The sequence below is a fragment of the Aethalodelphis obliquidens genome, unplaced genomic scaffold (assembly GCF_003676395.1).
Source record: "Aethalodelphis obliquidens isolate GAN/ISIS:26980383/991018 unplaced genomic scaffold, ASM367639v1 scaffold53, whole genome shotgun sequence".
Lineage (NCBI taxonomy): Eukaryota > Metazoa > Chordata > Mammalia > Artiodactyla > Delphinidae > Aethalodelphis > Aethalodelphis obliquidens.
Window position 1 is genome coordinate 2,685,882 of NW_020837997.1, and position 22,435 is coordinate 2,708,316.

General features: G+C 58.3%; 1 protein-coding gene across 3 annotated transcripts in view; it reads left to right on the forward strand.

Moving 5' to 3' along the window:
- Nucleotides 1–420: 420 nt before the first annotated feature.
- The window catches only part of KCNN1 (potassium calcium-activated channel subfamily N member 1), a 33,369-nt gene continuing 11,354 nt past the window's right edge, over nt 421–22,435 (forward strand). Inside the window, exons 1-6 of one of the 3 annotated variants that reach the window (XM_027084671.1) lie at nt 421–473; nt 2,221–2,340; nt 12,691–13,173; nt 13,845–13,940; nt 16,208–16,626; nt 19,571–19,712. In XM_027084671.1, the coding sequence (XP_026940472.1) occupies nt 12,772–13,173; nt 13,845–13,940; nt 16,208–16,626; nt 19,571–19,712 (1,059 nt within the window). In that variant the 5' untranslated portion in view covers nt 421–473; nt 2,221–2,340; nt 12,691–12,771. Of the gene's footprint in view, nt 474–2,122; nt 2,341–12,690; nt 13,174–13,844; nt 13,941–16,207; nt 16,627–19,570; nt 19,713–22,435 lie in introns of those variants that run through there. The other 2 variants (XR_003428325.1, XM_027084670.1) reach the window with 2 other exon arrangements.

The following is a 22,435-nucleotide window of genomic DNA, read 5'->3' on the forward strand; positions in this document are numbered from 1 at the left end:
GGAGAGGCCCCCAGAGTGAGGGGGCAGCCGTATTCTGTGCTGCTGGGTCTCTGGGCCTTGGCCAGAGGCTCCCCCAGTCTGGGTCTCAGTTTCCCCATCTATGAAATGAGCGCCGCGGGGTAGCGGCGGCAGAGGGTCCTCCCGGCTCTTTGAGCATCCTAGGAGATTTGCTGGCACGCCCCTGCGAGGAGGGGGCTTGCGCGAGACCAGAACGGGGATTCCCGCCCCCCACTTCTAGAGCAGCGTGGCGGGGGAGGGGGTCGCGCGGTGGCAGCCTCCGGCTGCCTCTCCCTCTGCGCGGTCGGCGCCCCCTCCCCGGGCGGCAGGGCGGGGCCCAGAACGGCGGGGAGGGGGTCAGCTCTGCGGCGGCGCGCGCACACCCTCCCGGCTCACACGCCCTTGCCCGGCGGTGCACTTGTCTTCGCGCTCGGGCCAGGCGCGGGGGCTCCAGCTGCTGCGGCCGACTCCGGCCGGTGAGTAGGCAGTAGGGGGGTGGGTTTACAGGGTGGAGGTGTCAGCGGCGCTCCCCTTCTCCTCGGTGGGAGTATAGGTCTGGGTTTGCCCGAGTCGGGGAATTCAAAGGGGGAGCTGCGGGAGGGAAGGAAACCCCTTCCATTCTCCCCCAACACCAAGCCCCGAGTCAGCTCCAGGGCCCCCAACCCCTGGAGAAGGGGGCTCTGGCTCCCGGAATTTGGGATGCGGAGACATCCTCCCACGGAGGAGAGGGTGGAGACATGGGCACCCTCCCGCGCCGCCCTCCGTGTGTGTGTGTGTGGTGGGGGGAGGACTGGTCCCACTGCCCCTCCCCATTACCTCCCCCTCCCCCCCAGGCCTTTCTCTCCCAGTGTGTGGCAGGGATTCCCCCGGCCGGCCTTGCTGCAGAGTGGAAGGGAACCCCCTCCTGCCAGCCTACTGTGCGTTTGAGCGCCTGCCCTTTGGAGCTCACGCTCTTCTCTCTTCCCTAAGCTTCTTCTCCTACCCCCACCCCCATTGACAGGGAGAGAGGCCCAGGGAGGGTTAGCACTTAGCCAAGGTCATGCAGCTGGGCAGGAGCAGAGCCGGGTTTGTGGCTCACTAACCTCAGAACCCAGCGGATGGTGTCAGCTCTAGGGTCCTCCGCTCCCTGCATTTAACCACAGGTGTGAGGGCCCTGTCTGGGGACCCTGGAACTGGAGGAGGGTTTCTCTCACTCTCCCCAAGTCTCTCCGCCCTGCTAGAGGCCCAGACAGGAGTGAATGGGGAAGCCCCACCACCACCACCTGGCTCCCTCCTTTTGGCTCCGAGGTCCCTCGTGCCCCCTAGCCCCTCTCCCCAAGCCAGCCCAAGACCTTGAAGGAAATCCCTGGGACGTGGGGGGGATTCCAGATGGGCAGGCCGAGCATCGTGAGCCCGTAGAATAATGTCCAGTCTGATTCACCCATCTGCTGGTTGACCTTCTACCATCCCCCTGCCCTACCAGGGCCAGAGTCAACTCCAAAGTCCCCCTGGCTAGAACAGGCAGCCCCTGAGCCATGCAGGCGGCCATTGGCTCCCACCCCAGACGCTGGCAAAAGAAAGGACAGCTGTGATGTTCACAGCCAGCTGAGTTTTCCCTTCAGTCCCATTCTGGGGTCTCCCCCACCCCTCTGCACCATGGGGCTGCCCTGTGTCCCCTTCTGCCCTCTCCTCCAGGGCAAGACGGGCACTGTGGTCATATGGGGATTCTGGAGACAGCCCTGTATAGACAGCGAATACTGTGAGGGAGCTACAGTTCCCAGGGCAGCTGCAGAAAGGGGAGGACTTAGGGGCGGCCAAGAATAGAGCCAGGCAAGCCAGAGGTTCCTGACTCCTTTACCCTCACACCAGCCCCTCTTAGCCTCACCCACCCAGCTCTCCCTGTGGTGAAGGAATTGGTGGGGGCGAGGGGGGGAGAGGAAGAAGACAGGGAGCTGCATGAGGAAAGGCAGATAGAGCGTTCAGTGTCAGGGGAAGGAGGGGGGCCTCCAGGGAGGGGGCCTGGGGGGAATGTATCAGCCGGGGTTCATCAAGGGGCATGCGGGAGGAAACAGGGCTCCACTGGACAGACAACGCCACTGATCCTGAGTTTCCCTAAAACTTACAAGGTAACCCAGCTTGTCAGAGTGTAGATCTGTTCTAAAGACCATGGCCGTCTGGGAGCTGTCCGTCCCCTGCCCTCCTGGGGCCCTGCTCCACCCCACAACCCATGTCTGGTCCTTACAGGTCAAGGGGGAAAGAAAAGCGGCCACAACCCCCTGCCAGCCAAGTGGTAGCCCAGCGGGACTGAAGGGGACAGGCCGTTTGGTGGTGCCTCATCAGGAAGACCCCTGCACCCGAGGGAGGGTGAGTGAATCGCAAACTCAGGTCACATTTGGGGGTCGGGGGCAGGGGGCCAGGAGTTGGATAGAAAAACTGGTGATGTAAGAAAAAAGTGCCAACCTTTGAAACAATACTAATAATTTAATAATAATTATTATTATTATGACTATGCATTCTAGAGCCCCCTGGAGAATCACTGTCCACTTTCTTTGATCACTGGTGGTGGGGAACCTGCTCAGAGAGGCTCGGTGATCCACCCAGAGTCACACAGCCAGAAGGAGGGAGTTGAACTGGGTTGGAGGGACCCTAACCCCCACGGTCCCCACCCCAGATCCCGTGGCCTCACTTCCTGGGGACAACCCTTGGGGAGCAGCTCCTTTGCTGCTTCTTTCTCCTGCAAATGTTGATGGACATTCTGGCATCGGCAGTGAGCTGCCTATGTGAAGAGGACAGAAGTGCCAGTCCCAGATGTGTGGGATCATTTAGTCAAGCAACAAAGACTAAGCAGTTATGGTATGCCGGGCCCGGGACTGGGCACTGGGAACACAGCAAGGACTGAGGCAGGGCCAAATATGCCCTTGTGATATGTGCTGGGAGGAAAATAAAACATGGAGATGTATTAGAGAATGACTGGGGCATAGGGGAGGCTCCTGTAGCTGGGCAGAGGGACCTCTCCAGGGAGCTGACCATGAGCTAAGACCTGAAAGAGGAGGAGTAGCCAGCCAGGCAAGAGCTGGGAGAGCGGCATACCAGGCAGCGGGAACAGCATGTGCAAAGGTCCTGAGGTGGAAAGAAGCTTGGCATGTCTGAGGAACAGTGAGGAGGCTGGTGTGGCTGGAACAGAATGAGCAAGGAGGAAAGTGTGAGGGTAGGGGTGTCTGCAGGAAGGGGCTGAGGTGAAGGAGTGGAATGCAAAACACTGGGGAGCCATGGAGGGTGTGTGAGCAGGGGAGAGACATAGTCTGATTTATGATTCTCAAAAGCCCCTGTGGCTTCCGTGGAGAACAGGGACTATTGGGGGCAGGAGTGGAAGTGACAGAAGGCCAGAGGGGAGGCCAAAAGGGCATCTGAGTAGTCAGCTGGGCCAGGACCAGGGTGGGGTCTCAGGGATACAGAAGAGTGGGCAGATTCTGGGACTGAGCTGGCCATGGAGGATGAACTGTTTGTGGCCAGGTTTCTGCCTCATGCTGAGGGACCATGGGGAGGGAAGGAGGGATTCACTGTGCCTGGGGAAATCTAGGAAGGCATCCTGGAGGAGGTGTTCTTGCTCTTTGAGCTGGGTCTTGAAGGGTGAATAGGAGTTTGCCAGTGGCCAATTGGAGCCATGCCAGGGATCTATCCATACAGATGCTGTGCAGGCCACGGGGAGCCACGGAGCACTAGGAATTAGCAGCAACATGATCATATTTTAGCAAGGAAAGATCCCTGTGGGGGCCTAGCAGAGACTGGACTGGAGCCCGAGGGGTCAGGAAGGAGCTTTTGAAATGGTCCAGGTCATGATCAGGCCAGTAGCAACTGGGAGCATCCAGTCAGCCATCACAGTATGCCTGGCACGTTTAATGGGGATTAGCTCCCTGGCCCCTCCCCCCTGCCCTTGGAGGGTCCTCGTTGCCCTGCTGAGGAAACTGAGGCTCAGAGAGGGACAGTCTGTTGTCCATGACCACTGTATGAGTTTCCAGGGGCTGCTGTAATAAATGACTACAACCTGGGTGGCTTAAGACAGCAGGAATACATTCTCTCACATTTCGGAGGCCAGCAGTCTGAAATCCAGGTGTTGGTGGGACCACACTCCCTCTGAAGGCTCTGGGAGAAGCCTCTTCCAGCCTCTGGTGGCACCAGATGTTCCTTGGATCGTGGCTGCATCACTCCAGTCTCTGCCTCTGTCTTCACGTGGTCTTCTGCCCTGTGTGTGTGTCTGTGTCTTCTCATGTGGTCTTCTTGTAAGAACACCAGTCATCGGATTAGCACCCACCCTAATCCAGTATGACCTCACCTTAATTTAACTACATCTTTCAAAGACCAATAACGTGGCGAAATAAGGTCACATTCTGAGGTCCTGGATGAACTGGAATCTGGGAGAGATACTGTTCAAACCAGAACAGCCATGCAGGAGAGTGCTGTGCTTGACGATCGAGCCTTTGCCCCAGGGCTTATGCCAAGGCAGGGGCTGTAGGGATGGGGACAGAGGGGTGGCCTGGAGCGAATTTAGGTGGACAGGCCTGGGGTCCCATTGGATGTGGGGGACTCTGGGGGGGAAGAGTTAGTCTGGAGCCTTCCAGATCGAGAGTGAGGAGGGAGGGAGGAGAAGTGAAGTGTCTGGAGCAGCGACGCCGCTGCCAGCTGAATGAAAAAGACAGCCCCAGGGCAGGTCCCCAGGTGGATGTGGCAGGGTCTCCCAGACCTCGGCTGCTTGCGGGAACTCCGTGCTAATGACAAAGCCGATTCCCTGCCTGCGTGTCACCCCCAGGCTGCCACCTCCTCCTTCAGAGTAGGGACTGAGGGCTCCTCACTGGGCTGCCCGCGGCGAGGACCAGGGGATGCCAGGCACAGTCCCTTTCCACCCCTCCCTGGCCTCATTTCCGCTGTGAACCATCTGCAAGGGCCAGTTGTATATATTTATTGATTCAAGGTCTTATCTTGCCCACTGGCCCGAAACCGTGAGTTTGGGGGATTTTGTGTGACTTTGTCCACAAGTATCCCCCGCTTGGGGTGCAAACCCTGCCTACAGGAGGTGCTCAATAAATGCCGATAGAATAAATGAAGCTTCTCCAGGTCCCTGTACTGGAGAACCCAGGAACAAGCCCTCTGTGATGCCCGCCCCAGCTGCCCCCGCCCCCCCCCCCGACCTTCCTGTCCCCTTCCTGCCCTCATAGTTCACAGGACACTAGGGGGCTTAACCCTCCAGGAGTTCCGCTCTGCTCAGAGCCCTCCTGCACACAGCCCTGTGAGTGGGACCCCTGCCCGCCTCTGGGACTCGCCCCACCCTGTTTACTCCTTCTCTCGAGCCCCACTGGTCTCCCTTCTCTTCCTCCAGCACACCCTCCTCTGTCTCACCTCAGTACCTTTGCCCTTGCAGTGCCCTCTGCCAGGTGTACCCTTTTCCAGCTCTTCCGGGGTGGCCCCTTGGCCCCTTTCAAATGTTCTCTTTTCCGAGAGGCCTTCCCTGACCACTGTAGTTAAAGGCTCCCCATCCCCATTCCTATTTTTCTCAACTTCATGGGATCCTTTTCCAATGCTTTTGTGTGGAAGCCTTAGTAGTCCTTTACGTGGAGAGGTTTGTTCCCTTTCTCTAGAAGATCAGCTCAAAGAGGAGCAGGTTTGTATCTGTCTCAGACTCCGCATCCCCAGCGCCAGACTTAGAGAAGGAGCTCAGTGGGTATGTGAATGAATGGGTGGATGAATGAATGAATGAATGAATGAGAGAGTGAGTGAATACCTTCCCCACTCTGCTATCCCCACACTCACAGGGGACTCAGGGTCCTGCCTCCTTCCAGGCAGTCATTGGTTAGACCCAGGATGGGTCTGAGATTTCTGTGAATGCGCAGCTTGGGGGTGAGGGGGGAGGTGGCCAGTCTGCCCCTCCTCAGGCCACTGCCTCTGGGTCCTTCAGTTCCTGGGAGGTTCTCCCAGGTCTCCTGCACCCAGACCCATGGCAACTGCCCTGAACTTGTGGCCCAGCCCTTGGGCCCCTGGAGGAGGGGCTCTGTGTTTAGCCTCCACCCCCTCACCAGTCTGTAGGTCATTTTCTGGGGCTGAGTCCTGAGGGCCTCCCAGCTGAAGTTCATTTGCATGTTCCTCAGGTCCCTTCCAGCCGACTGTGGGCTGTTGAGAGGCTGTCTAGAATGGAGACTCGGGTATATCCCATCCAGAGCTTCACTTTCATCCACCCCCTACCTTTGTCCACCAATGCCAGCCTTGTCTCAGAGGGGTGAGATTCAAGCAGATAGCATGGCCAACTTGGGCAGGAGGTGACGGTCACCAGATTGACTGTCAGCTCCTTGAAGAAGGTCCCTGATTCCTCAGGGCAGGTGAGCCCAAAAGGGAAATAGGGATGTTTCCAGGGAGAGAAGGTGGATGCAGAGCCTACAGGGCCTGGGCAGGGTGGGAGGGCTGGAGAAGCCTCTGGGGGCTGTGGCCGATGCTTTTGTGAATTTCTGGATGTTTACCTGTTGGACTTGAATTCAGAAAGCATCAGATGCTGCAGGGACACCCGTAGGCACGGTGAGCATGCTTCTCGTGGGGCAGGAACCCATACGGGGGCAGGCTCAGGCTGTCAGGGGACAGGGCATTGCATGCGGCACAAGGATGTGTGCCAGACCCTGAGAGAGACGTGGGTGGCTCCATCACTGTTGCGCTTTAGAAAGAGCTCCCAGTGGCTCAGGCAAGGGAACAGCAAGTGCAAAGGCCTGGAATGAGCTGAGGGGAGTCTGAGGAGGCCTGGGATGGGGGGCTGGTGAGTGGGTGAGTGGGATGCAGGCTGGAGCAGGGTTGAGAATGCATCCCTTTCGGGTTCCCACAACCCCACTCCTGGATCCCCTGTGGATACAGCAGGGTGGTCCCCAGGCCTCTACTTCCCACCTATTACAGACCTGTGCACTGTCACCATGGCTAGGCCTTCTTCAGGGTGTCCCCGACAGCCTGGGCTAAAGAACAGGCTCTCGAGAGGAGGGAACAGGAGTCCCATCTGCTGACCCCTGGCCATCACCTGGCTGTGCTCAGCCTCACCACCATCACTGCCCCAGGACACTACCCCCTGCCCAAGCAGCTGTCCGCTCATTTATTCATTCAGCTCAGCTATTTTCTGGGTACCGCAGAAGAAACAAAACAGATCAGCTGCCCTCAGGCAGTGATGAGCAATCAGATGTTCCTGACCTGGTCCAAAGCTCAGGGCCAGGAATAAAACAGATGGGGGGCTGGGAGAGAGATGCGGGGAAGCTGCTGCCCCCAGGAGCCCCTGGGCTGGGGAGGACAGAGCCAGACTCAGTCACCCAGGTGACAGGGTGGGGACAGGGTGAGGCTGAGGTAGTGAGGCTGCCTGGAAAAGGAGGAGGTAAGGGCTCCCCACCTTCCAGTCCCCACGGCTCCTCTGAGCTGCCATTAACATTGAATGAATGTTGCCCAAGGCCATCCTCAGTGCCAGGGGAAAGGGACACCATTTGCGGGACCCCCAAAATAGTCTCCTGCTGTTCTGCCATCCTGGCATTGGTTTGGGGAGTTAGGACTGGGGGAGGGGGCTAAGTCTGAGTGGGCTCTCTCCTTCCAAAGAAGATTACCTTTGCCCCAGCAGGCACCCCCCTCCACCCCTGGAAGCCCCCATACCCAACTCCGAGGCATCTTCTACTTGCCAACATCCTGCTTCCCACCCCAAGACTCCCCCACACGGAGAGGACTTTGATGAGGTCATTTCAGGAGGGAGATGTCCAGTCACTTTGCAAAGTTGTCCCCTCAGCAAGTGCGTGGTGTGATCAGCCCCCAGGCGCGCAAATGTTGAGAGGTGGCTGGAGTTTGGGGACCTGATTTTGATAAAGGAGTGGTTAGTTCTCAAAGGCTTTCGAGGTCGGGAGTTTTCGCTTCGCTAAGGTCCTCTCCACGGCGCGGGGCAAGGGTGAGTTTGAGGAGCAGCAGCTCGCTGGGGAGCGAAGGGGGAAGCGGGGAAATGAGGGATCTTTAAATAGAGGCGGGGCTTGCGGGGTCGCCGGGGGCGGTGCCAACCCGGGATCGGCCAATCGGCTGCGCCGCCGGCGTCGCACCGCCCCCTCCTCTCCCTGCCCGGGCGGGCGCTCGACCCCCGGCCGGGCCCGTGGGCAGGGCGGCGGGGGATGCGCACGCTGCCACCGCCCCCGGCCCCACCGCCCCGGGGCCTCGCGCCCGCCCGCTGCTGCCCGCCCCGCCCGCGACCCCGTCCCCGGCCCCTGCCTGGGGGTCTGCGGCCGCGCGGGACCCTCTCCCCTCCAGCCTCGTCCGCCTGCCCAAGACGAGTCCCGCAGGTACTGAGTGGGATGGGCAGGGGCACCCAGGGCGGCATGTCCCGGAGTGAGATGCGGTTTGGGGCAGGGGCTAGGAGGGTTTCCGTGGGGTCCGCAGCCCAGGGGATACGGCGACGGGGGGAATGTGTGTATGTGCACTGCCCGAGTGAGTAAAGATTCACGGACCCCCATCCTGGAGGGGGAGGGTACTGGGTTCACTTCGGCGGGGGCAGAGCAGTGAGTCTCTAAACTCCATAGATACGGTGGGGGAGCTCTCGGGGTGGAGGCAGTGACCCAGGACTGACATGGTAATGGGAGGAAGGAGACCCTCACCACTGGCCCCTGTATCCAGCCATTAGGGGCAGCACGGCAGGGGTCGGAAAGCCGGGTCCCCCAGCTCTCCCTGGACAGAGGTTGGGTACCCAGCACAGTGCACTGCTTGGGCTGTCCTGGAGGGTGGGGCCACAAATGTGAGTGCTGAAGGCTGGGGGTGAGCCAGAGATGCTAACGGAGATGCATCAGAGTGGAGGGCACTGGGGACAGCAGGCTAGGGCAGGCTAATTGCACCCTGTTGGCTGCTGGCAGGTTCCTGACGGGTGGTGATGGGGGGAATGCCTAAGGGATGGGGCAGTCAGCCAACGACTTGCTGCACCCACTGTCGGGCAGCCCATGGGGTTGGAAGGACGAACAGATCCTGTCCACCCTGCAGAGCTGTGGCCCCAAGAGTGCTGGTGGAGGTGTGTCCGAGGGTCCTACCCCACCCTCCGCAGGGACACTCAACCCACAATTCACCCACATATCCTGGAAGGTTCTACCATGTGCTGCTCTGGCCATGATTCCTGGGAGCAATGGGGTGGGCATTTGCCCCAAGGAGGCTCTGCCTTGGAGACTGATGGGCAGGGGTCGCGTTCTCCTGGTCCAGCTCTGAAGGACAGATCACAGTGTTCGGTAGTGTCACCACAACAGGCGTACCCATGGCTGAGTGCTAAGCATTTTCCACATGACATCTCACTCCATTGTGGCCACTGACCCTGCTGGGATGGCACCGAGACGCCCCTTTACTAAAGAGGTAAATGAGGAAGTGGCAGTGACTTCGTCCTGGCTGGGACACCCAAAGGTCCCTCTGCAATCAACCCATCATTTGTAAAAGAGTTCACTCGAGGGCCTTTCGGGTCTGGCCATTTTCTTTCTCTTCCTGTTGGGTGGGACAGTTCAGAGGAGTCGGCCTCCTTGCTCCCTGCTCTCTGCACACCTTCGCCCACTCCTCAAGAGCCCTCCTGGGTCCCCCCGGCCCTGCTTGGCCTACAGGTTTCCCACAGCATCTCGTGGGATGGGACACGAAGGCGGGGTTTTGCTCATCCCCTCACCCCAGCATTCAAGGAACAGAGGTCCTGTGCCCCAGACAATTTGGGGAATTCCAGGAACCCTCAAAACGAAATGCAGCCCATAGGATGTTTGTTGCTTTTTAGAGGAACTCCTTGGAGAACCCAGGGCCTTCACCCAGAAAAACACACCCTTTCATGGACATCCAAACCTTGGCTGGGGTGTCACAGGGACTTCTGGTTCTTTGGGAAATCTCTGAGGGTCCCGGGGACCCCAGCTTTAGGCCCAGATTGCATTGAGGGAGGGGAAGGTGAATCTGGGGAGGGGTGGGGTCTCTTGTCCCCAGGGCCCTAGGGTCCCACCCAGTCTTTAGAAACGGGCTGCCCCCTTCTCCTGTGGGATCGCAGGCAGGCCACTCTGTCCTTCCATTTCCTAAGAGGTCGTGGGAGGGGTGGAACAGTCACCATGCCTGTGTTCTGAGCTCTGTGGCCCCTCAAGGACAGGGCCAGGCTGGCTCCCTTTCCAAACAGCCACTCATCAAGAGGGACCCAGGCAGATCCTGCCATCCACTGCCCCCAGACTGCACTAACTTAGTCCCTGCCTTTCCTGGCTGTGTGACCTTGGGCAAAGTGCTGAACCTCTCTGAGCCTTGTCTCCCCTCTGTAGAATGGGAGTAAGAATGCCACCTGCCTTGCTGAGTGGCAATAGGGATTAAATGTGGTAATTCTCATCAAGGTCTCGGCCCGCAATAAGCAATAGGTCCGCATTAACAACATGGGCACTAAGAAGGCCCTCCCAGAAGCCACCTGCCGCCTGTTCACATGCCCTACCCCACCCCCTCCCTGCCCAGGACACGTTAGGACACGGCTGCCAGGCAAGGAGGAGCATGGCGGAAACACGGCCGAATTTGGCCTGTGTGTTGGGCGGCTGAGTCACATCCCCAAATTGCATCTTCATCGGTGCATTTTGGAAGGTCATTTGCACCGCTCCCACCCGCTTCCGGTCCTGACTGCCAGGCCACCACCTCTCCTGCCTTTGCTCCCCAAGCCCTGGGCAGGAGCCTTCTGCACCTTCAGGAGGGAAGATGGGAGGGGTGCCTGAGGTTTCCTTGTGTCTTGGGCGAGGGCAGGGTCTGGGGCCGCTGTGTGTGTCCTGGTGGCAAGCTCTTAGCCCTGCCTAGCAGCTGACAGCCCTTCAGGTGGCAAGCAGGGGCTCTAGCCCAGAGGAGAGTGGCACCTGAGTGCTTGTGAGAACGAAGAGAGAGATCAGGGCCAAGGTCAGCCTTATAAACTGTGAAGTGCTGGCCCTGCAGGAGATGAGCCCATATAATCTGTGATGTCCTGGGACCACATGGGGCCAGCTCTTATAAACTGTGACGCGTCAAGTCACAGGTGACATGGATGGAAGTGGGACACATTCTAAGACTCATGTTTCTTGTGTTCCTACTGTGTGCTGGCACCCTCGTCTGGAGACGTGTAGTGAGTGGGACAGATACTGCCTGGGGCGGGGCACGGACACAGGCACAGGTGGTTCTGCAATGCATGCGGTAGTGCCCTGGCCAAGGTCACCCCTGTCCCGCCTGGCAACATGGCTCACCTTGGCAGGTCCTGATGTGACACTTTCTGAGCCTGTCACCCCCGGGAACATGGCTTCAGGGCCAGGGAGGTGTCCTCTCTGTGCACGCAGCCCCCTTTCCTGGGCCCCCAGCACATGCCAGCTTGGCCTTTTCCAAGGGGACAACACTTGGCCCACAGCCCACCACTGTGTGGCTTCTTGGGAGAATCCCACAAGGCAGCCTGGTTCAGAATCTGCCTTGTAAGGAGATGGTCCCTTCACCACATAGTACCTCAGTTTCCCCATCTATACAACTGGCCAAATCCCAGGACCCTCTTCTTGGGGGTGTTGTGAGGATTAAGGAGAAAAATCTGTGCAAAGGACAGAGCCTGGCGTGTAGTAGGTGTTCAGTAAACACAGGCTGTGGTGGCAGCAGGGGGTGCCTGCAGGGGTGGGGAGTGAGAGAGTGGGCTGGGGGTGGGGGTGGCAGAGGAGGATCTGGCAAGTTGGGACCCAGGAGATTGGACTCCAGGCAGCCTCATCATGTGCGTGTCATCGTCTTCAAGGTCCTTGTCCTTTCATGTGACGCCAGGGGACACTGCCCTGTGCAGGAGCAGGGGGCAGATCAGACAGTCTCCTCCTTGGTAGCCAGTTTCCTTGGTGGGGAAACTGAGTCTGGCCCGAGGTCACAGGACCGGGCCAAGCACGTCTCCCAAGACCCTGTAGCATCAATTCTGGGATCTTAGAGTTAAATCCTGGATTGCTGTTTTGGTCCTGGAATGTGTTTGGAGATCACAGACCTCCCTCCATCTAAGCAGGAGGGAGCTGAGAGTCTCATAGCCATGGCTGTGGTCCCCAGTTTCCCCCTGGCCATATCCCGTGACTATGTAAGTGTGTTCAGGCCTTTGGACGGCTCTACGGGAGGAACTGGAATAGAGCGAGATTAACTTGTCCAAGAGCCTGAAGGTCAGAAGGAGACAAGCCTGGATTGGAACCACCTCCCAGCTGCTCATTTACCCGGCCTCTAGTCCTCCCAGGCAAACCAGCCAGCGGATTCCATCTTGAGGCATTCAGAAGTGTTTATTGAATGCTAGGCATTGTTCTAGGTACCTGGAGACACAGAAAAGTCAGTGGGCAAAGGTCTGGTAGGAGGGTGTTCCAGGCAGAGGGCACAGCAGGTGCAAAGGCCCTGAGGCAGGACCAGGCTTGCCGGGATCTGGTAATGGGTAGGCCACCGTGGCTGGAAGGGAGTGACTCTGGGGAAAGTGAGAAGGATAAGGTGGGTGGGAGCCAGACCACAGAGGCCTCCTGGACACAGTGAGAAGTTGAGTTTTTATACAATGGCACTGGAGAGCCATGGGGAGGCTTGGAGCAGAGGAGGGACATAGGCAGGTTTCTGGAGTGGCCAATCCACGTGTCAGCCGCAGTCGGTTCCTGGCCTCTCCAGCCTCAGAATGTGCTGGGGTGGGGTCCGTAGCCCTCTGGTCCGTTGCTGAGGCCCTGACACGACCGTGTCCCCCATGCCCTGCAGGTCAGCGCGGGAGCCCAGTTGCTGAGCCATGCCGGGCCCCGGGCGGCCGGCAGCAAGCCCAACCCCAGCACCCACATAGTCATGAACAGCCACAGACACAATGGCTTCGGGGGACGGCCACTGGGTGGCGGGCTGGGTGCCCTGGGCCGAGACCCTCCGGACCCCGAGGCCGGCCACCCGCCTCAGCCTCCAAACGGCCCAGGCATCCAGGTGGTGGTAGCCAAGAGTGAGCCGGCCCAGCCCTCGTCCGGCAGCCCCCGGGGGCAGCCCCAGGACCAGGAAGAAGAGGAAGATGAGGAGGAGGATGAGGCGGGTAGGCAGAGGGGCTCGGGAAAGCCCCCCAGCGTGGGCCACCGTCTGGGCCACCGGCGGGCGCTCTTTGAGAAGCGGAAGCGTCTCAGTGACTACGCTCTCATCTTCGGCATGTTCGGCATCGTTGTCATGGTGACGGAGACGGAGCTGTCCTGGGGGGTCTACAGCAAGGTAGGTGTGGCCCTTCCCCCTGGCACCCCAGGGAGGCCCTGCCGGTCCCACTGGGCTCCCTGAGACCCCTTGGGCACGGGGTGGGGGGCCACATCAGCCCTGGGAGAGGGGGGTGGGGGATGCTGAGGGGTCCCTGGAGGTGGGAAGGTGGGGGCCCCTGGGCCTCCTGTTGTGTCCACCCCGTGGGGGCAGCAGGAAGGCTGCAGGTGGGCCCAGAAGCCTCCAGCCCGTTTCCTCTGCCCTGCAACAAGGGGCTGCACCTTGGCTGAAGGTGGGGATGGGGCTGCCTCCCAAGGTCAAGCGGGGGGAGGGGGGAGCCCCAGAGAAGGGCTGCACGAGGAGCAGGGAAAGAGCTTTCCCTTTTTCAAGAGCGGTCAGGACCAGGTTACATGGGTCCCCAAGTGGATGTGAGGACAGAGGGAGATGAGAGCCATGTCAGCCTGTAAACCGGGAAGTGCTACGTCTGCATGAGGTCAGTTTTTGTAAACTGTAGCGTGCTGTACCCATGTGAAGCCAGGCCTTATAAGCCGAAGTGCTGGGCCCGCCTTGCTCTCAGCCCAGGCCTGAGGAGTGAGGACCGGAGCTTCACTTTCTGAGTGAAGTGACCAGGTGGGGGGTCAGGAGGGCTGCCTGCCTTGACAGTGTCTGTTCTGCCCTCTCTCTTTGTCCAGGAGTCCCTGTACTCATTTGCACTCAAATGCCTCATCAGCCTCTCCACCGTCATCCTGCTGGGCCTGGTCGTCCTCTACCACGCCCGGGAGATCCAGGTCAGTGCCCAGTGGGGTTGGGGCAGCTCCCCTCCCCCCAGCCACCTGGGAACCCAGCCCTCTAAGACATAAAAGTATCAGTAGCCTCTTTATAGTAAAAAAAAAAAAAAAAAAAAAAAAGGACTTCTGTGGAGACACACTGTTTAGATCACTCTAAATTTCCTTGGAATGCATATCTTCATTTTAATTTTCATTGATTCTTTGGTAAAGAACACCAACATTGGGGGAGCAGGAGGTGGGCTGGGGTTCTGGTGCACGTGGGTTGTTTTCACAGCCCTGGGTCTTCCGAGGTTTTGCAGCCATGGGGTCCAGTGTTTGTAGCACCAGGCTCCTTTTCCTAGTCCATCGCACCCTGTTTTTGAAAGATTTATCTTGTGCCAGAGAGTTTATTCTATTTCAGGGGTTGATCAAAACCTGGTCAGGCTCCTGGAGAGCCCAGTTCAGGGCTTGTCAGGCAGGCGTTACCACAGCAGGCTGGCACCAAGGCCTGGGGACACCAAAAGGTGTCAGATGTGGCTCTTGAGTCTGACCTTTGACCCCTGACCTCAAGGAGCCACAGTATGGCAGGAGATGGGTGTAGGAAAATCCTGCCTGCGTTGCACTGTATGCAGACCTGTCAGGGGACACCCAGGGTCTGGCACACAGGAGGGGTCCCTGATCTGGCTGGGGGTTGGGGGGAGGGGGACAGTGACCCCTGAACTAAAGGAAGCAGTTCTGAAGATACAGCTGTGGACAACAGTCTGGCAGTTCCTTAAGCAGATAAACATGGAGTTACCATATGACCCAGCAATTCCCCTCCTAGTTACACACCCAAGAGACACAACAACCTACATCCGCACAAAAACTTGTACACGTATGTTCATAGCAGCATTATTCACAATCGCCAAAAAGAGGAAACAACCCACATGTCCACTGACTGATGTATGGATAAACAGAATGTGGTCCATCCGTACAATGGAATACCATTCAGCCAAATGAAAAAAGAAGGAAGCGCTGTGTGTTTGTAGCACCACAGCCGAGTGGCTTAAACAACAGAAATGTATTCTCTCACAGTTCTGGAGGCTGGAAGTCCAAGATCAGGTGCTGGCAGGGTTGGTTTCTCCTGAGGCTCTCTCCTTGGCTTGCAGACGGCCACCTTCTCATTGTGTCCTCACATGGCCTTTGCTCTGTGCTCACACATCCCTGGTATCTCTTCCTCTTCTTATAAAATGACACCAGTCCTGTAGGATTGGGACCCCACTCCTATGACCTCATTTAATCTTAATTATGTCTTTAAAGGCCCTATTTCCAAATACAGTCATACTGGGGGCTAGGGCTTCAACGGATGAATTTTGAGGGGACAAAGTTCAGTCCATAACACTCCACCCTCTGGCCCACCTTGCAAATCTTTGTCCTTCTCCCATGCAAAATGCACTCATCCCATCCCAGCAGCCCCCAAAGTCTTAACTCATTCCAGCGTCAACTCTAAGTCCAAAGGCTCATTTAAATATCATCTAAATCAGACATGGGTGAGATTCGAGGTACTGTTCCTCCTGAGACAAAATTTTCCTCCAACTGTGACTAGACAAGTTGTGTGCTTCCAAAATACAATGGTGGAATAAGCATAGGATAGACATTCCCGTTCCAGAAGGGAGAAATATGAAAGAAGAAAGGGGTGGCAGGTCCTACACTTCTCTCAGACCTAGCCAGGCAAATCCCGTTAGATTTGAAGGCTGGAGTGTGGTCTTCCTTGGCTCGACGCCCCAACTTCGAGGCCCACTGTGGTGGCAACATTGCCTCGTTGGCCCCGAGTGGTGGCCTTTTGTGACTGCCTTCTCTCACTCAGCTTGATGTGTTCAAGGTTCATCCACATTGTAGCATGTGTCAATGCTTCCTTCCTCTTTATGGCTGAGTAATGTTGCATTGTGTGGAAGGACCACATTTTGTTTATCCATTCATCCACTGATGGACACTTGGGTTGTTTCCACTTTGGGTGCCCATGAACAGTGCTGCTGTGATTGCGTGCACACAAGGACGTGTCTGAACGACCATTTTCAACTCTCTCGCCTATATGAGGTGGCCGGGTCATTGGTAACTCTGTGTTTGACTTTTGGGGAAACATCTGTGCCACATTTAGCTTGAATTGTGGCCGACCCTGAGAACTAGGGAGTTTTGCTCTTGAGGCCGTGTTTCTTGTAAAAGCCGACGGGGTTTTCGGCTGGGATCTTGCTCCGGGGCCTGGCCTCGTGTCCGAGGCCCGCCTCATCCCGCCCGCCTGACCTCCGCAGCTGTTCATGGTGGACAACGGGGCAGACGACTGGCGCATCGCCATGACGTGCGAGCGCGTCTTCCTCATCTCCCTGGAGCTGGCCGTGTGCGCCATCCACCCGGTGCCCGGCCACTACCGCTTCACGTGGACAGCGCGGCTAGCCTTCACGTACGCGCCGGCAGCGGCCGAGGCCGACGTGGACGTGCTGCTGTCTGTGCCCATGTTCCTGCGTCTCTACCTGCTGGGCCGCGTCATGTTGCTGCACAGCAGGATCTTCACGGACGCCTCCAGCCGCAGCATCGGCGCCCTCAACAAGATCACCTTCAACACGCGCTTCGTCATGAAGACGCTCATGACCATCTGCCCGGGCACCGTGCTCCTTGTCTTCAGCATCTCCTCCTGGATCATCGCCGCCTGGACCGTGCGGGTCTGTGAGAGGTGCGCCCCTGACCCCTGATCCCACTGACCCTCATGCCCACCCACGACTTTAGTGACCCCAGGGCTCTCCCAGCCGTCACTCTGTCCCCCTGACTTCTGACCCTGGTGAACCCCATGCCTACCCACGACTTCAGACATCCAAGGCCTCCCCCCAGCCATCACTCCATCTCCATGATTCTGACCCTGGTGACCGCCCCCCCCACCATACCCAGTTCCTGGCCTCAGTGACAGTCCCTCAAGTGCAGCTCCCTCATCCCTGGGACTCCAGCCCTGTGTCCCCACTCCCCTCCAGCCCCTACCCCGCACCCCTCTAGGACCCCATCCCTCTTCCTCCTCCCCCTCCCCCAGGGGCCCCTCCCCTGGCCCAACCTCTGGCCCAGGGTGGCGGAGGCAGCAGGAACAGGGCCCTCCCCTCATCCACCTATCCCCCCCACAATTTAACCTGCTCTCCTTCTCCCCTCTGCCCGCCCCACCGGACTGTAGGGAAAACATGTGAGTCCTACCCTCAGCTGAGCTATGTGTGCAGAGCTGCCAGCTGCCCTGCCCGCCAGGAATTTAAGATCCGCTGCCACCAGGGGAGGGAGTGGGGAGGTGAGGCAAGTGGCTGGGCCCTGCCCCGAGCCCACAGGGCCCCGCGGAGAGACTGTCCCAGTGCTGCCAGGCAGGTGGGTCTGGGGCCAAGCCCAGGATAGCGGGAGGCAGGCCACTCTCGGGCTGTGTGCACATGGCATCCCTCGGGTCCTTGTCACCAAGGCGGGGCAGTGGCGGGGAGAAGGGGGGAGAAGAGCTTACGTAGCTCTGGTGCCTTGTCGGGGCAGCTGGCCCCAGGGGTTCAGACAGCTCCTTTGGAGAGTTAAGGAGGTCTGGGGTGAACGAGAAACCCATCCAAGCTTTTAAGACCCCCGTAAGGGGTCTGTTCTGAACGGCCTTGGAAGGTGCGGGGCCATCCACCCGACTTATATATGAGGACACTGAGGCTCTGAGGGGCAAAGGGACATCCCTGAGGGCCTAGTTCCTGATTGTTTCCAGAAACCCCCAGCGGTTCCAGGAGGAGGAGGGGCCCCACTGGACCTCTCAGGGCCTGGGGGTGCCTTGTCTGGGAAGGGGTCTCTCCTGCCTTGTGCCTAGCTGGGGCTGGGCCGGGGCTTCCTGGGAGGTTCCTGGGCTGGACCTGCCCCCAGATCCCCAGTCCTCACCCCTTCAAGCGCCCCCTCCATGACCCCTGCCTCAGCCTGATGTCGGGCTGACGGGGGTGAGGGCCTAGCTCTTTCTGTCATCAAGGTTTACTGTCTGAGGGTCACACAGGGACTCCTTGGACCCCTAATGTGCCCCCGTGCCAGTTCCTACAGACCTCAGGACTGAGATCTGGGGAGTGGGAGAGGGTGCCTTGCATCGGGCATCCCTGGGGTCCAGGCTGGGTCACTGCAGGGGTGCCTGGTAAGGGTGGGGAATAGGGCAGGGCCCGGGGGGGCAGCCAATCCTAAATTCTGAGCCCTCTGACACCGCTTGACGCCCTCTCGCCTGCCTCGCTCCACCCCTGTGGCTCTGTCCCACCCCACCTCCTGCATGCCCCCCACTCCCTGGTCCTGGGTGGTCCTGTAGCACCCACCATAGCTCCAGCTGGGGCTGGAGCCTCCCCTGATGGCTGATGGGTTCCCCCCTCCTCCTGCCTCCTGGGTGTGGAGCCCTGGTCTCCTGAGAGGTGGAAGCGGGTGCCGCTTGGGGCTCACATACCTCCGTGAAAGATGGGGTGCAGTCCCTGGTCCCCCTTGTCCAGCAAGCAGCCTGGAAGTCCAGGCTGAAGGGGCCTGGAATGGCACCCGACCCTCCAGGGGGGCAGGGACTCTCAAAGCCCAGACCTGCTGGGAAGGCCTCCAACCCTCCCTCCCACCTTTTGGGTTTCCATCTCCTCCTTACCTTGAGCCCCTGACCCCAGCCCCATCTGCCTGGGACAGCCCTACCCGCCAGCTCCCCCTGCCCTGCCCCTGCGGCCTAGGAAGGAGGGGGTCAGCTGGAAAGGGCTTCCTGACCTCCCAGAGCTGAAGGGGCTTTGCAGGTAGGGGGCTGAGCTGGAGCAGAACCTTGAGCCATCCCCAGACCCAGAGAACCAATCCCTTAGTCCCCCAGCCTGGGCTAACCATAGGTAGAAACAGTTCATAGCCTGTGTGGCCAGGGTCCCAGGCCACACAGCCTGGGATTGGGACAAAACCATGTCCTTGCAAAGCCTTGGGGTCTGTCCCCCTGAATAACAAAAGTTGAGTCCCAGGCCTCTCCCCAGTGCCATGCAGGCTGCCCCTTCCCTCCTGACTGCCAGGAGAGCCCCAGGCCCAAGGTTGGGGCAACTGCCCTCCACAGATTGACTTTCCTAATACTCCCAAGCCCCAGGGTGTGGTCCTGTCTCCCCGTAGGGTCCTCCTCCCTCCTTGGGACCTTGCTGGCTGGGGAAGTTCTTCCTAGTGTCTGACCTGAATCCTCGCCTCTACTTCCTGCCGCTTCTGGTGCCCGTGGCCACCCGTGTTCGCCTCTGTCTGTGTGTCTGTCTTTGGGAGGGGGATTGTGTGCACACGCGTGAACACATGTGCATGCCCCCTCATGTGCGCACGCTCATGTGCGTCACCCACCTGTGGACCCCTCTCTGCCCAATAACCAGCAGCTTGGGGGTCAGGTGAAAGAAGGTTGGAAGGGATGCTGGGAAGGAGTGGTTGCCCTCTGCCCTGTGGTACCCTCAGGAGGACCACAGGGCTGCCCCTGGCACTAACCATCCCCCCACCCTGCCCTATAGTGGTGCCCTGGACACTTTGAGCCTCCAGAGTGATCAGCTCCCTGCAGTCAAGGCCCCCATGCAGCCAGGTAGACCCAGGGCCCTGCCTTCCTGGGGGTGTGATGAAAGCAGAGGGACCAGTGTGGATTGACTGGGCCCTCCCTGGCTCCCCCCAACCCCCAGGTATCACGACAAGCAGGAAGTGACCAGCAACTTCCTGGGGGCCATGTGGCTCATCTCCATCACCTTCCTCTCCATCGGCTACGGCGACATGGTGCCCCACACTTACTGCGGGAAGGGCGTGTGCCTGCTCACTGGCATCATGGTAAGGGCGAGGGCCCTTGCACATCCCCACTGATGGGGAGCCCACGCCGTCTCAAGGTGGACTTGTTCAGAGATCCTCCCTGTGTCAGCCCACCCCTCCGCCACCCTGCTCCTTCCCTCTGATGGGACACAGAAGACACCTTCAGGCTTCCCGGGGACATCTCCTCTTGGGTTCTTCCAGCCCTAGATATGTAGCTTCCACTGTATTCTCCAGTCCAGATGCTGTGGTCCACTCTGAACCAAGAGTCATTTTTACCCCTTTATGCTCCGCAGCCTGCTCAATTCACAGCCCTTGGATCCAGGGCAACAGGCTTGATGCTTCTGTGCCTCTGTTTCCGCCACTCCCTCTGCCTGTTGCAAGGACTGAGTCCGTTCATTTATAGGAAATGCCTAGAGTCATGAATGCCTCGGATACCCAGTCAATGCCCTTTGAGCCCTGCCATCACAGCCCAATTCTCCATCATTTCCTGACTACCGGGGTGTCCTGAGCACCCCACTGAGCCCCTGGGTGTAAGGTTTATCTCTTGTGACTCCTGTGGGCCCAGGCAGCACCGCTTCTTCCCTAAAGACTTCTCAAGTCCACCTGCTTGTATGGGCAAACTTTGGCGTCTGGTGCCTTCCCTTTACCCTGATCTGATCATTAGGTTCCCTGCCCATCCCTTCCTTCTGGAACCTTCTTTCTCTCCAAGTTTCTTGCATCTCCACAAGTGCTTTTCCGTGTTTTGAATTATGAACTGTTCGACGTACAGTAGGGAACCCCTCTCTCCCCAGCCCCCAACTAGCATGTTCATCTTGATGCCGAAAACTCAGCCTCTGTGCACTGGTGCTGAATCAAATCCTGGAGTCAGAGTTTGGGGTGAAGTAGGAAAAAGGAGCTGTATTGCTTTGCCAGGCAAAGGGGGACACAGCAGGCTCATGCCCCGCAAAACTGTGTGTCCCAACCTGGGAGGATTTGGTGAGGAGTTTTATGTGATGGTTCATGGACGGAGCTGCTGATAAGGCCCAGAGTGTGTGCAGGGCCTGCATTCCTTTAATCTGACCTGAGGTGATCTCCTGATGAGCTTCTGTGGTTCTTGAGGTTATCAAACTTACGACCTTCTCTCTGGAATGAAGACTGCTTCATCAAATAGTTCATCTTCCATTTGCTGGGGGCCTTAGTTCTGCAGAAGAGCTCAAAGATACTCTTCTGTGCATCCTTTAAGGTGGAGCCAGGACCTGCCCCAAGGCTGCACTACGGTTTCTTGGCTGCCCCTCCCTTGTCTCTGCATCCCTTCCCCTCCCTTCCCTGATTAGCAACTGTTCCAAAGGCTTCTGTTGCCCAGGAGCCCCACAGGGCCCTGCTTGGTTTCAATTTGTGAAAAAAAATAAATGAACACCCACAATCCAAAGGAAGTCAACCAACCCGATTCCCCCCAGGGTCCGCCCCAGGCCACTTCCTTTTCTTCATAGAGAGATGCTTTTGTTCTTGCAAAAGTACTATGCTGGGCTTCCCTGGTGGCGCAGTGGTTGAGAGTCCCCCTGCCCATGCAGGGGACACAGGTTCGTGCCCCGGTCCGGGAGGATCCCGCATGCCGCGGAGCGGCTGGGCCCGTGAGCCATGGCCGCTGAGCCTGCGCGTCCGGAGCCTGTGCTCCGCGACGGGAGAGGCTGCAACAGTGAGAGGCCTACGTACCGCAAAAAAAAAAAAACGAAAAGTACTAGGCCGTCCCCACCATGGTTTCCTTTCCTCCTGCAGAGGGAAGCGCTGTCTTTCCATTGGCTCCTCCCAGCCCCCTTCACTGAATGTAGACTGACCCTGTTGTCACCATCTCCCGAGGCCCGTGGCTCTCTCCCCTCTTCACCTCTTGTCCCCTCCTCTTTGGACACAAGCTGGGGGTCCACGTCCTCCTCTGGCCCCCACCGGGGCCTCGCTTCTCCTGGACAAGCTGACCTAGACCCTCTCTCAGTTAAAAGGCATTATGCCTGTTTGCTTACGCTATTTTGTGAGATTGGAAGGGAAAAAAACTAAAGATCGGCCACAATCCACCCCCCTACCCCCATCCCCGGCAGATGAACTTTACAAACGAAAAAAGAAGAGCTCTCAGATAAGATGATGGCTTTAAACCCAGAAAACCCGCAGCGAAACAGAAAAGCCAGGTTCTCTTCTCTGGGATGAGGCTCCTTCCAGAAAATTAGTTCCCTGTTTACCCTGTGGCTCATTCCAGACCCGCGCCCCCGGCACGTGCAGGAATGTTTACACCCAGGGATGTTTTTTGCTTTTCTCTGTCACCACACAGCCAGGTATCACACGAAGCCACACATTGGTCTCTCTCTCTCTCTCTCTCTCTCTCTCTTTTTGGCCACACCGCATGGCTTGTGGCATCTTAGTTCCCTGACCAAGGGTCGAACCCGGGCCCTCGGCAGTGACAGCGCAGAGTCCTAACCACTGGACCACCAGGGAATTCCCCACACATTGGTCTTTTAAGCCACCTTCAAATTCTTCTGTTAGACCTCTCCTCTTCTACCCTTGCCCAAGTGTGTCCCCTCCCAGTCTCTGCCCCACGGACTCACCCCCGTCCAATAGCTTATAAAGCACACATTTGCTCATTCTTGAACTTCAAGGCATCCCAGCATGGCCTCTGAACTCAGTGTCTTTTGCCGGACGTGGCATCCATGCTATTGTGCGGAGTCATTGGCTGGTCCTTTTCCTGGGGGCATAGTGTTCTACATGGAGGTTTCCAGTAT